Here is an 11,068-nt window from a genome sequence, read left to right as displayed (position 1 = left end):
TAAGGGAGAGGAGGAAAGCTGACACTGGGTAGGCTTGCAGAAATCTTTAATCTACCTACATGTCTTTGTGATTATTCACGTATTTATTTACTTACTTATTTCCTTATGTATCTTGTTTATTTTGGTACCACGACTTTTATTACATGCCTGCGTACAGCTGCCGCTTGGCCCGGTACCTGTCCTATGGTTTAACAGATTGGAAGTTCCAGCCCAACTTGCTTTGTTTTGGAGACATAAAGGCAGGCTTTCAAAAAAGTGGAAATTGCACAATATACTTGATAATCCATGTGAAACCATTTGATACCTGTGTTAAAAGGTCATGTGTCCAAATCCATTCTCATCAACTCATTTTCAGTTTCTGTTGGTCCTGCTTCTTCTTTGCTACAAGCCGTGGCCCGGTCACGCCTGGATTGTGCCCCACGTGTCTCTCGTGCGCTTTCTGATGCTTGACTTTACAAGCAAAGCCCACATGACGGCTGTTGGCCCTCCTGCAGTCTCCGCCTTCCTCCACCCCGCACCCCTGCAAGCCTGAGCTCAGCATCAGCCCACCACGCCTCGCCCATGCCCCATTTTGGAGGCAGCATCGCCTGTCTGGGGGTGCAGGGAAGGCTCCAAGGGCAAGCTCAACACCATCGTTTGTGAGAAGGTGGGCTTGTCCTGTGGCTGGGTGGGTGATGTGCAATATGGCAGAGCCTGAGATGTCCTTGCAGACAGCTGCAGGTAAGACAGTGAATGACCCTCGGGTGCAGGGGGGCTCCCAGGAGGGACAGGATGACCTGCCACCGCTCACATTTGCTTGATTAAAGTCCGAGCAGCCCTTCTCAGACAGGATAGGTGGGATCTCCCCGGGATCTCCCGTTAAGGCGATTACTTTACTGATGAGATTGAGGGCTGAGAAGGGCTGGAGCTTAATGCCTAAAACTTCAGGGTCGGCGCTCATGTCCTCGCCTTTCAGAGGCAGAGTCCTGAACACCACTAAACAAAGGGCTCCAACGTTAGAGGGGCAGGAAATAGACAGCCACCTGTCTGTACAGGGCCAGTCCCCGGAAGGGCATCGATGCCGGCACGCAAACCCAGAAAAAGTAAGATGCCATCTTGACAGAAGAGGATTCCCACCATGCAGGCGGAAAACAGAAAAGGAGTTGCGTGGACAGGAGTTGTTCAAAATAGAACCCAGCTAATGGCGGAGGGGGGCAAAAACGTTCTGAGCTTTGTGCGTGGTGATGGTTACGCATCTGGCTAAAACCCAAAGATGCTGGATTGGATGGTTCGCGTGGACGGTATGGTATGTGCATTGTATCTCCATAAAGGTGTTTTTTGGAAGACTTTATTTCTATTTTTTTTTAAGATTTATTTACTTTGAGGGGCGCCTGGGTGGCACAGCGGTTGAGTGTCTGCCTTCGGCTCAGGGCGTGATCCTGGCGTTATGGGATCNCGCGTGGACGGTATGGTATGTGCATTGCATCTCCATAAAGGTGTTTTTTGGAAGACTTTATTTCTATTTTTTTTTAAGATTTATTTACTTTGAGAGAGCACGCGTGTGTGCACCTGGGGAGAGGGATGGAGGGAGAGAGTCTTCACGCACACTCCCTGCTGAGCACGGAGCCCAGTGTAAAATGAAACAGGATTCCAATGCAGCACTGTCCACCTGCCCATTTCCTGAGGACCTCACGTCCACGTAGGGGGTGAACCAGGAGACCCCAGTGCCTCCCTTGCTTCTGAGCATGTGGACGGGAGGAACGGCGGAGACCCCNCCGGAAGGGCATCGATGCCGGCACGCAAACCCAGAAAAAGTAAGATGCCATCTTGACAGAAGAGGATTCCCACCATGCAGGCGGAAAACAGAAAAGGAGTTGCGTGGACAGGAGTTGTTCAAAATAGAACCTAGCTAATGGCGGAGGGGGGCAAAAACGTTCTGAGCTTTGTGCGTGGTGATGGTTACGCATCTGGCTAAAACCCAAAGATGCTGGATTGGATGGTTCGCGTGGACGGTATGGTATGTGCATTGCATCTCCATAAAGGTGTTTTTTGGAAGACTTTATTTCTATTTTTTTTTAAGATTTATTTACTTTGAGAGAGCACGCGTGTGTGCACCTGGGGAGAGGGATGGAGGGAGAGAGTCTTCACGCACACTCCCTGCTGAGCACGGAGCCCAGTGTAAAATGAAACAGGATTCCAATGCAGCACTGTCCACCTGCCCATTTCCTGAGGACCTCACGTCCACGTAGGGGGTGAACCAGGAGACCCCAGTGCCTCCCTTGCTTCTGAGCACGTGGACGGGAGGAACGGCGGAGTCCCCCAGGCTTCCCCTGCAAATCCCTCGCGCTTCTGGGGAAAACACCCAAGACGCACACGGGTGAGTTAGAGAAGGTGGCACGTTGGTTAGTTTACGATCGTCACCCGGTTCACGAGAGCCACCCTTGCTCTGGGCTCACTGCTTGAGGCTCGGGTCCCACCGTGTGATGTGGGCAAGCAGGGGAGAGGGTGACCCTTAGCTGGCAAAACCGTGAACCTTAGCAGCACGTGGACTCCGCCGGGGAGCAGGTGTTCACAGACCCAGCCCTGGGTCAGCCCGGATCCCCTGAATCCAGCCGTCGTGCTTCGGGATCTCGTCCATGCTCCCGGGGTGACTGCACTGTGCACACAAGGTAGGAGATCACACACCTGGTGGTTCGGCACGAAGGTGACCTACACATTACGTGGCTGATCACATCAATTCTAAAATGTACGTTTAATGATTGATTTTATAGTTGACCGTCATGGAAATGGGGCCATTGTCCTGCGTTGAATAACGTCCCCGTAAAATTCCTGGGCCCTCGGGGAGGGGTCTTCCTTGGGAGAAGGGTCCCTGCAGATGGGATGAGGTGAGCAGAACATGCCGTGCACAGAGAGGGGGTTAGCAGGAGTCCCACCTGCCTGGATGGCCGTGCGCACCGGGGACGGGGAAACATGCTGTGTGACCGGCAGGGCCGTCCACCTGCCCCAGGGACGGGAAGGGTCAGGCCGGCCAGATGGCTCACGAGTTCCTGCACACTCCCATCCGGGAGCCAAACGAGGCTTCCTTCAACGCCTCCCCAAAGACGGAGGCCACGCACGGAGTCCTGGTTACACACGTTCCATCTAGAGGTTGAGGACTGCCAGTGTCCACAGAAAGGGCATCGCGGGTGAAGACTGGCTGAAGACTTTGTACTTTCTTCTCTTTCCTGATTGGAAGACGCACCGAGCCGCCACCGTGAGCCTGTCCGCCATCGGCAATCCAGATCCCGGCAGGGAGGACGGACAGAACCCCTGCCTCTTGGGATTTATGTTTTAAACAAGGCAAGTGGTCAGTGGGAAGAGAAAGAGGTTAAAACGTCCATGTCAGAGGGAGATGACGTGTGGTGTGGAGAGAAGGGGAGGCGGGGGGCCGGGTTTGGGGAGGGGGTGCGATTTTCTAACAGAGTGGTCGGGGAGGCCCGGAACGTGTGAGTGCCAAGGGGAGCAGGTGACCAAGGGAAGAGCAGCCCAAGAAGAGGATGGCAGATGAAAAGGCCCGGGGGCAGCAGCATGTCTGACCTGCTCAGAGAAGAGCAAAGGAGCAGGGGCAGGTGCAAAGGCCCTGCGGCTACAGCACATGACCTGTTCAGAGAAGAGCAAAGGAGCAGGGGCAGGTGCAAAGGCCCTGGGGCAGCGGCCTGTGTGACCTGTTCAGAGGACAGCAAAGGCCCTGGGGCAGTAGAGCACGTGACCAGTTCCGAGAAACAAACAAGCAGTAGCAGGTACAAAGGCCCTGGGATAGTGGTGTGTCTGAGCTGTTCAGAGAAGAGCAAAGGCCCTGGGACAGTAGTGTGTCTCACCTGTTCAGAGAAGAGCAAAGGAGCAGGGGCAGGTGCAAAGGCCCTGGGGCAGCGGCCTGTGTGACCTGTTCAGAGAAGAGCAAAGGAGCAGCCAAGGGCACAGGGAGCGAGCAGGAGGCAAAGAGGGTGGCTAGAGAGGGCCCAAGCCCTCCAGGGTGCCGCACGGACCCGCCGGAGACAGAGCCCAGTGGAGTGTTGCTGGCAGAGAGCCCCTTGTCAGCGGCCGCACGGCACACAGAGCCCAGCACGGGGTAGCACGGGGCGGGGGGTGGTTCATGCAAGGGAAGGTCGAGCCCGGAGCACTCCAGTGTCGGGGAGCGAGGTGCCGAGGGACGGACAAGGAGCAAAGCCAGGCACCCAGGGGAGCACGCAGCCTTCAGCCCCGAATGGGCTCCCGCCTCAGCAACTTGGCGGTCACCTGGTGTCCCGGCTGGGGCGGCCGGAATAACCGCGCCACAGGCTGGGGGCTTATGAACCACAGACGTGCATTTCTCACGGTTCCGGGGCGTGAGCGTCCGAAGTCCAGATGCTGACAGACTCGGGGTCCGGTGAGGACCCACTTCCTGGTTCACGGATGGCTCTGTTCTGTGTCCTCACACGGCACAGGGGCCAGGTGGCTGTCTGGGGTCTCGTAAGGACGTGCATCCCACCCGTGGGGGCTGCACCCTCATGAGCGAATCCCCTCCCCAAGGCCCCACCTCCTAATCCCAGCACCTTGGGGGTCAGGATTCAGATATGAATTTTGGGGGACACAGACATGCGGCTAGGCACTGGCCATTGTGCTGGAGTGGGGGGGCTGAAGCAGGTGCAGAGGGGCTGCCTGGAAGAGGACGTGGGTCCTCAGGCTCTGTGTGCACCTGGGCATTGGGGCAGGTCCCCCCGCCCGGGATCACCTGTATGTCCCCCAGCCCTGAAGCGGGGAGAGGTGAGTGAGGGGTGCAGGGGTGGGCAGTCATGCTGCACAGCTGGGGGATGCAACATACCCCCCGGGGCCACAGCAGGGAGCCTCCTGCGGGAGGGAGAGGGCCTCTGCCTGGACCCCAGACCCGCCCGGGGCGGGGGGAGCCTGCGCAGATGGTCCCAGTGCACCTGCAGGGCTGAAACCAGGCCCCGTCCTGCAGCAGGACCCTTCCAGACACCCCTGCACACCGCTGATAGTATCAAGCCTTTTCCCAAACATGCATTTTATCTCACGTTTTCCCAAAAACGCAAGCAGAGAGCGAACATTTTAAAGAAACTGGCTGTGGTCTTCAGAATGGGTGCCCGATCCCCCCTGGTGACCCAATGCCCTCAGGTCTAGAGCACAACCCCGCTCCGTTCCTCCCTCGGGGCACGGCCGAGGAAAATGGGACCCCCGCCAGCGGCCCCTCGCATCAATCCAGGGGCAGTCCGAACCAACAGCTTCAGAGCAGGATGACGTCGTGCACCCTCGGTATGGGGGAATTTCTGCACAAAAGGGTGGACGCGGGCCAGGGTCCCAACGGCAGACACGGGGGCATTGACAGCCCAGCACGCCCACAGAATCTCACCCTAAGAGGGGGCGAACCGGAATCTACTCTGTGACCCCCGGTTTCCGAGTAAGCCGACTGTCCTTTTGTCAAAGCCCAGCCAGGCAGAACCACAGCAGATCAGGGGACGGTTCTTGGGTCCCCACAATGACTTAATGATGGCAGTCACCGAGAAAGAGGCTCAGGGCAAAATGCTGTAAATGACAGAGACCCAGACAGACACAGAGACAGAGGGAGGTGCTGAACTCCCACCTCACGCCACAGGTTACATGTAGGACAATGCTTCTGGGGTTGAAATACCCCATTCCTTCGGGATGTGTTCTCTATTCCCAGCCCACCCCGTTTGGAAACACAGTCGCCTCACCACACACAGAAAAACCCACGTGCATTTGCAAAGATAAAGTGTAATCAGTGACACGTGTGTTTCGATCCATCACTCCCACTTACAAGCCATTATCGACGGGTCAAGACACCTACAGAAAACAGATTTCTTAGGACGTCAGTGGAAATACCGGTACCGTGGAAAAATCCCACCCCAACTCCTCAAGAGGACAGGGGTGCCAACTTTGAGGGGAGCCCGGACGCTGTCCTTCACGTCAGCCCCATTCATCCCTGGCGACCCCACTCTCACGGCAGGACAGGAGCTGCGTGGGAAAGTAGTTCAAAACCAGGCTCTCTGGCTCTGGATCCACATTCGGGATGGTGTTGCTCTGGGGCCTGCAGACGTATCTGCTACATCACGACAAAGCACCTCTCCTCTTCATCGCTGTCAAGTGCAGAACCCAGCCCGAGGGGCACACGCATGCCTCAAGCCACGACCCCTTTCCTCCTAACACCCTGTGATGGAGTATATATGCGGCTACGACTCCACCATAAACCATAATGGACCCCTTTTCCCAACACATTCCTTTGTTCCCCATTTGCCACCAGACTTCAGGACAAAGAAAATCACCAAGGGGAAAAAAGACTTTCACAAATGACCAGTCAGTTCTCCCAAGACAGGACCATCCTAAACTTGTATGCGCCCAATAACAGAGAGTCAAAATACAAACGGCAAAACCTGACAAGACAGCAAGGACAAAGTGCTCCAGGCACTATTATGACTGGAGATGACAGCACCACCCTGCACTGACTGACAGACCCAGTAGGCACAGGGGCAGTGAGGGTGGAACTGTGACCACTCCAACTTCCTTGTTGCTCAGGGCTTGAATGTACATAAAGACCAGTGGAGGGGGTATTCAAAATTCAGATTCCTGAGCCTCTTTCATAGTGACACCCCACCCTGTACTTCCAGGGCTGGCATTCTCCAGCTTTCCTAGGGCCCTCCCCTCCCACCACCGACCCCAAGCCACATATACATCCCATGCTCCCTGAAGGCTACACACTCCCCAGTTACCCCTCCCCTCACCTCCTGCCCAACGCACCGACTTGTTCTAAGTCGACACCTGTTGCCACAAGCCCCCTCCTCACCCTTGCTTTCTCCACAACTATATCAACTCATGCCCAGTTTAAAGCCCTCCTACTTGGGACACCTGGGTGGCTCTGTGGGTTAAGCGTCTGCCTCCAGCTCAAGTCATGATCTCAGAGTCCTGGGATCGAGTCCCACATCAGGCTCCTTGCTCCGTGGGGAGTCTGCTTCTCCCTCTGCCTGCCACTCTCCCTGCTTGTGCTCTGACAAATAAACAGAATCTTTTTTAAAAAATAATACATTTTTTTTTTAAAAAAGGCTTCCTATCTCTCCCTTCCAGGTTGGAAATGACCCGGTCTGTGTTTTTCTCTCCAGTCAGCTCTTCCATGCTGACACTTCCCCAGCCACACTGACTCCCTGACCCTTGAACACACCATGTTTGTTCCCATTGTACAGACCTCTGCCTGGACAACATCAGTCATGGAAACCCACCTTCCTGAGCTCAGGTAGAGACCTCCTCATAGGCCCAGAGACCTCCCCCTGACCTCAAAGTCTTCCCAACACCTGGTCCCAGGATGTTCTGAGCCATTGACAGGGCAAACGTTCAACGCTGGGCTACAGGGATCATGACAGGATTACTGGGAAGTGTTTTCAATCCCTGGGCGTCTGAGCCCACCTGCTCCCTTGCCTCCGCAGGTGACAGACAAGACAAAAGCCATGCCAGAGAAAAGAAAAGAAAAGAAAAAAGAAAAGAAAAGAAAAGAAAAGAAAAGAAAAGAAAAGAAAGAAAGAAAGAAAGAAAGAAAGAAAAGAAAGGAAAGAAAGGAAAGAAAGAAAGAAAGAAAGAAAAAGAAAGAAAGAAAGAAAGAAAGAAAGAAAGAAAGAAAGAAAGAAAGAAAGAAAGAAAGAAAAAGAAAGAAAGATGCGAGTCAGCNGAAAGAAAGAAAGAAAGATGCGAGTCAGCTGTGTCTATCTTGGCTTGTGACAGAGAGGTGAGCTGGGGCTAGGCACGTGGCCAGCCACCCATATGCTGATGAGTTCCGTGTGCTAATTAAACACAGACGGAGGGACTGTTGGAGTCTGGAGTCCCAGCAGGAGTGCTGACTCCTACCTGTTACAACTCTAGGTGAGAAAAGAACCACTTTTACTTTAATTCATTTTTAAAACCGGCTCTTTAGCTTTGAAAAGACTGCTTTGGTGAATCTTCTCAACTTGTGCTCCGTATACAAATTGAACGCTCCTTAGGACCCAGGATTCTCCTTCACGGAGTTATTTTACAATAACAACTGCACTGTGAAATCCATCGTTGCCTATCAGTGGTTCTAAATAAAGCGAACGATTTCTATCCATTTCAAATCTGCTCAACGAGGCTCAGTTCAGTAACACAGCCCAAAGAGCTTAAACAAACAAAGAGAAATATGGAAAATATTAGTTCATTGGAAAAAGATTTTATTTCACAAAAAGATGCAAACTGGAATAAACACCATCTTTCCTAACGCAAACATTACAGCTATTTTTAAGTATTTCTTGAGCTTCACTTGGAGAAGCAAATGATTATAAAATTTAACAAGTTTTTAGCCTTAAATCTGTTTGAAACGTTCCAAGTAAAAATAATTTAGCAAAACAGCTTCTTAAAAAAACCACACACGCTAACCTTGACTAGAAACCAAAGCTTTTAACCAACTTTTTTTTTTTTTTAACGCGTAATCACCAGTTTGTAACGTGAATGTTTCTGAAGTGAAAGAGCATCAGACCATGCTGGAGGACCCCCCACACACCGACACCTTAAAAGGACAGCACGTCTGAGTTTTGATCTTAAGGACGTGCACTGTCTTCACGCGTGACGGAACGTGCCACAACTCCTGGGTTCTACTGGCATCCCGCCAACCGCGCTTCCCAATCATCAGTTAAAATTACAAAAGAAAAAGGAAAAAAACACCACCAGGGCAAGGCTTTTTCATATTTTGGGGGCCCTGCGGGACCATGGCTGTCCATATTTGACAAGTTGTGCCCAAGGACGTGCAACATGCCTCCCATGAAGTCAGTACATGTGGGGGTGTCCCTGAACGGGACAGAAATGCTGCAGTGCATGTACAAGGTGGCTACGCACTTAGCACTGCCGGCCAGTGCGTTTTTCCTGATTTAGAGAGAATTGGTGACATTAAAGCTATCGGATCAACAGTTTTAAGGGAAAACTAAAGCTAGCGATTGAGGACTACGTGTTCGAACAAAAGGGCCACCAGATGTTCATGAAGGGAGACGTGTAATGCGTGGCCCTCCTGCACGGTGTCTCCTTGGCTGTGTTCTGCGGAGGCTGGGCAGAAGAGAAGCCAGGAAGCTCCACGGGTCCTGGTCTTCGCTGTACGGCCGCGCGGGGGAACGTCCTGCATTACCTGTTCCAGGTACTGCGGTGCCGGCTGGGGGACCCTGAGCGCGACCGGTCTCGGTCACTGCGGCGATGGCGGCTGCGCTTCCTGCCCGAGCCGCCCCTGCGGTCTCGGCTCCTCTCCCTCCGGCTGGACCGCTCTCTGCTGTGGGACCTCCGGGACCGGTTGTGGTCGGGGCTCGCGCTCCGCTGCTGAGGGCTGTCGTCCTGGCGCGAGTGCTTCTTGTGCTGCCGCCGCTCCTTCCGCGGCTGCCTCCCGTCCTCCCGGCTACTAGCCCGCCGCGGCCGGCTCCTTTCCCGCTTGTGTCTGTCGTCTTCCCCCCGACCCCCGCTGGCCCGGCCTCGGCTCCCGCTGGGCTCGCGGTTGCACTTGTCTTGCTCAGAACGGATGTCCTTTTTGGGGGTGTTCTGGTCACAGGCGGCGGGCAAGCCCTTGGGCTGCTGGTTGTTGTCGGGAATACAGGAGAGCACGCCGGGGCACCTCTTCTCCGGGGAGCTGTCCCCTGCTGCCGCAAGGCGAGAATTCAGGCCTTCCTTGCACTGGGCCTCATCGGCGACGCTCCCGTTCACATTTTTCGGCGTGCTGTCGGTCTCCAGACGGGGCGGGGTCTCCTTCGGGGAGCTGGGGGGCGCCGGGCCCACAAGGGGATGCAGGGAGGCCGCGCCCACGCAGCTGGCCGACACGGTCTGCAGGATATCCAGCACGGGCTGCAGCAGGTCTGCGTGGGAGACCCCGAGCTCGTCCTGCGTGTGGGGGGCGTCGGCCTTCTTGCTCAGCAGGATGGTCAGCAGGCGCTCCCGCAGCTCCCTCTCCTTGCGCTGCAGCCCCAGGGCCCGCTCCTTCTCCTCCTCCACGCGCCGCAGCTCGGCCTCCTGCAGCCGCCGCCGCTCCTCCAGCTGCTGCAGCCGCAGCGTCTCCTCCTTCTGCTCCTGCTCGTGCAGCTTCACTGCCTGCAGCACAAAGGGGAAGGCGCGCACATGGACCCCAACACCCCCCGCACGCTCCAAGGTGGCGCTGGGTCTGCAGGTGCCCCGAGGCCTGGGGGTACCGGGTGGGCGCTCTGGCCGGAGTGCGGCCCGCCCGTCCCTGCCACGCCCGGGCCGCATGCGTCCGAGCGAGAAGGAAACCCCGTGCCAAAGCTACACGGCACAGCCCCGGCGCGGGCATTTCGGAAGGGGCCTGGCCCCTCCGAGGCGCACACGGGGCCTGCTGTGAGGTCGCAAGCGGTCACCAGCCACGGGGAGCTGAGATTACGAGGCGGACGTACGCTGCCATGGCCGCCGCGTGGACGTGCGGGGCCTAGCCTGGATTAGCGTCTTCAATATTCACCATGAAACAAGAGCTGAGCTGCCACGTCTCAGCGCGCCTGCCAGTCTCCTTCCCGGGGACTTACACACACTGTAATTAGACAACAGGTTATGGGGTCGCCCCGCGCCTCACTCCGCGGGGGCACGCGGCCTGCCCAAGCACAAGGAGCGCCGGGCGAGGTCCCCGCGTGTCCCCGGCCCCCGGCTCGCAGGAGTTACCGGTCGGGCCTCCGGAAGGAGCGGGTCGGAGGAACGAGGAGGCTCTCAGCACTGAGGCGCTCATCCGTACGGCACCGGCTGAGACCTGTCAGTTCCATGGCTGCGGAGGAGGGACGTGGCCCAACCAGGTTCTGCAGTGTGCCCTGAGCTCCCCAGGAACACCGCAGGGCCGCTATCACCAGGCTCAGCCCTCACCCTCCCGCCACCCCTGGCCGCTGGCTTGCGGGGTTGGAGCAAAGCCCACCGTCCCGACGGCCCTGGGCAGAGCACCTGCAGCGGGAGGACAGCCACGGGGGCCAGAGGACCCTCAGAGAGCTCGGCCACTCCCTCGCTCTGGGGGTAATGGTGACCCTCCGCCCCAGCTCCCTAAAGGCTCTCGGGACCAACCCTGGAAGGTGTGAAC

At 56.0% G+C, this 11,068-nt stretch overlaps 1 protein-coding gene across 2 annotated transcripts; it reads right to left on the bottom strand.

Annotated features, from left to right (window-relative positions):
- Positions 1 to 8,184: 8,184 nt before the first annotated feature.
- AKAP17A (A-kinase anchoring protein 17A) lies at positions 8,185 to 11,062 on the bottom strand. 2 transcript variants are annotated; one of them, XM_034649384.1, is made up of 2 exons: positions 10,469 to 11,062; positions 8,185 to 10,089 (listed from the first exon to the last, which is right to left on the bottom strand). In XM_034649384.1, the coding sequence occupies exons 1-2, from the start codon at positions 10,469 to 10,471 to the stop codon at positions 9,142 to 9,144; spliced, it is 951 nt and encodes a 316-aa protein (XP_034505275.1). In that variant the 5' UTR covers positions 10,472 to 11,062; the 3' UTR covers positions 8,185 to 9,141. The 2 variants fall into 2 exon arrangements, with proteins under 2 accessions (XP_034505275.1, XP_034505274.1); XM_034649383.1 differs by having other exon boundaries at positions 8,185 to 11,062.
- Between the last annotated feature and the right edge of the window lie 6 nt (positions 11,063 to 11,068).

The sequence above is a fragment of the Ailuropoda melanoleuca genome, chromosome X, assembly GCF_002007445.2.
Source record: "Ailuropoda melanoleuca isolate Jingjing chromosome X, ASM200744v2, whole genome shotgun sequence".
Lineage (NCBI taxonomy): Eukaryota > Metazoa > Chordata > Mammalia > Carnivora > Ursidae > Ailuropoda > Ailuropoda melanoleuca.
The sequence above is the reverse complement of the archived record's forward strand: the minus strand, read 5'-3'. Positions and strand labels throughout refer to the sequence as shown.

Excerpts from the sequence above, each read along its gene's own strand:
- AKAP17A (XM_034649383.1), bottom strand. The coding sequence starts at position 10,245 with ATGCGGCCCGGGCGTGGCAGGGACGGGCGGGCCGCACTCCGGCCAGAG.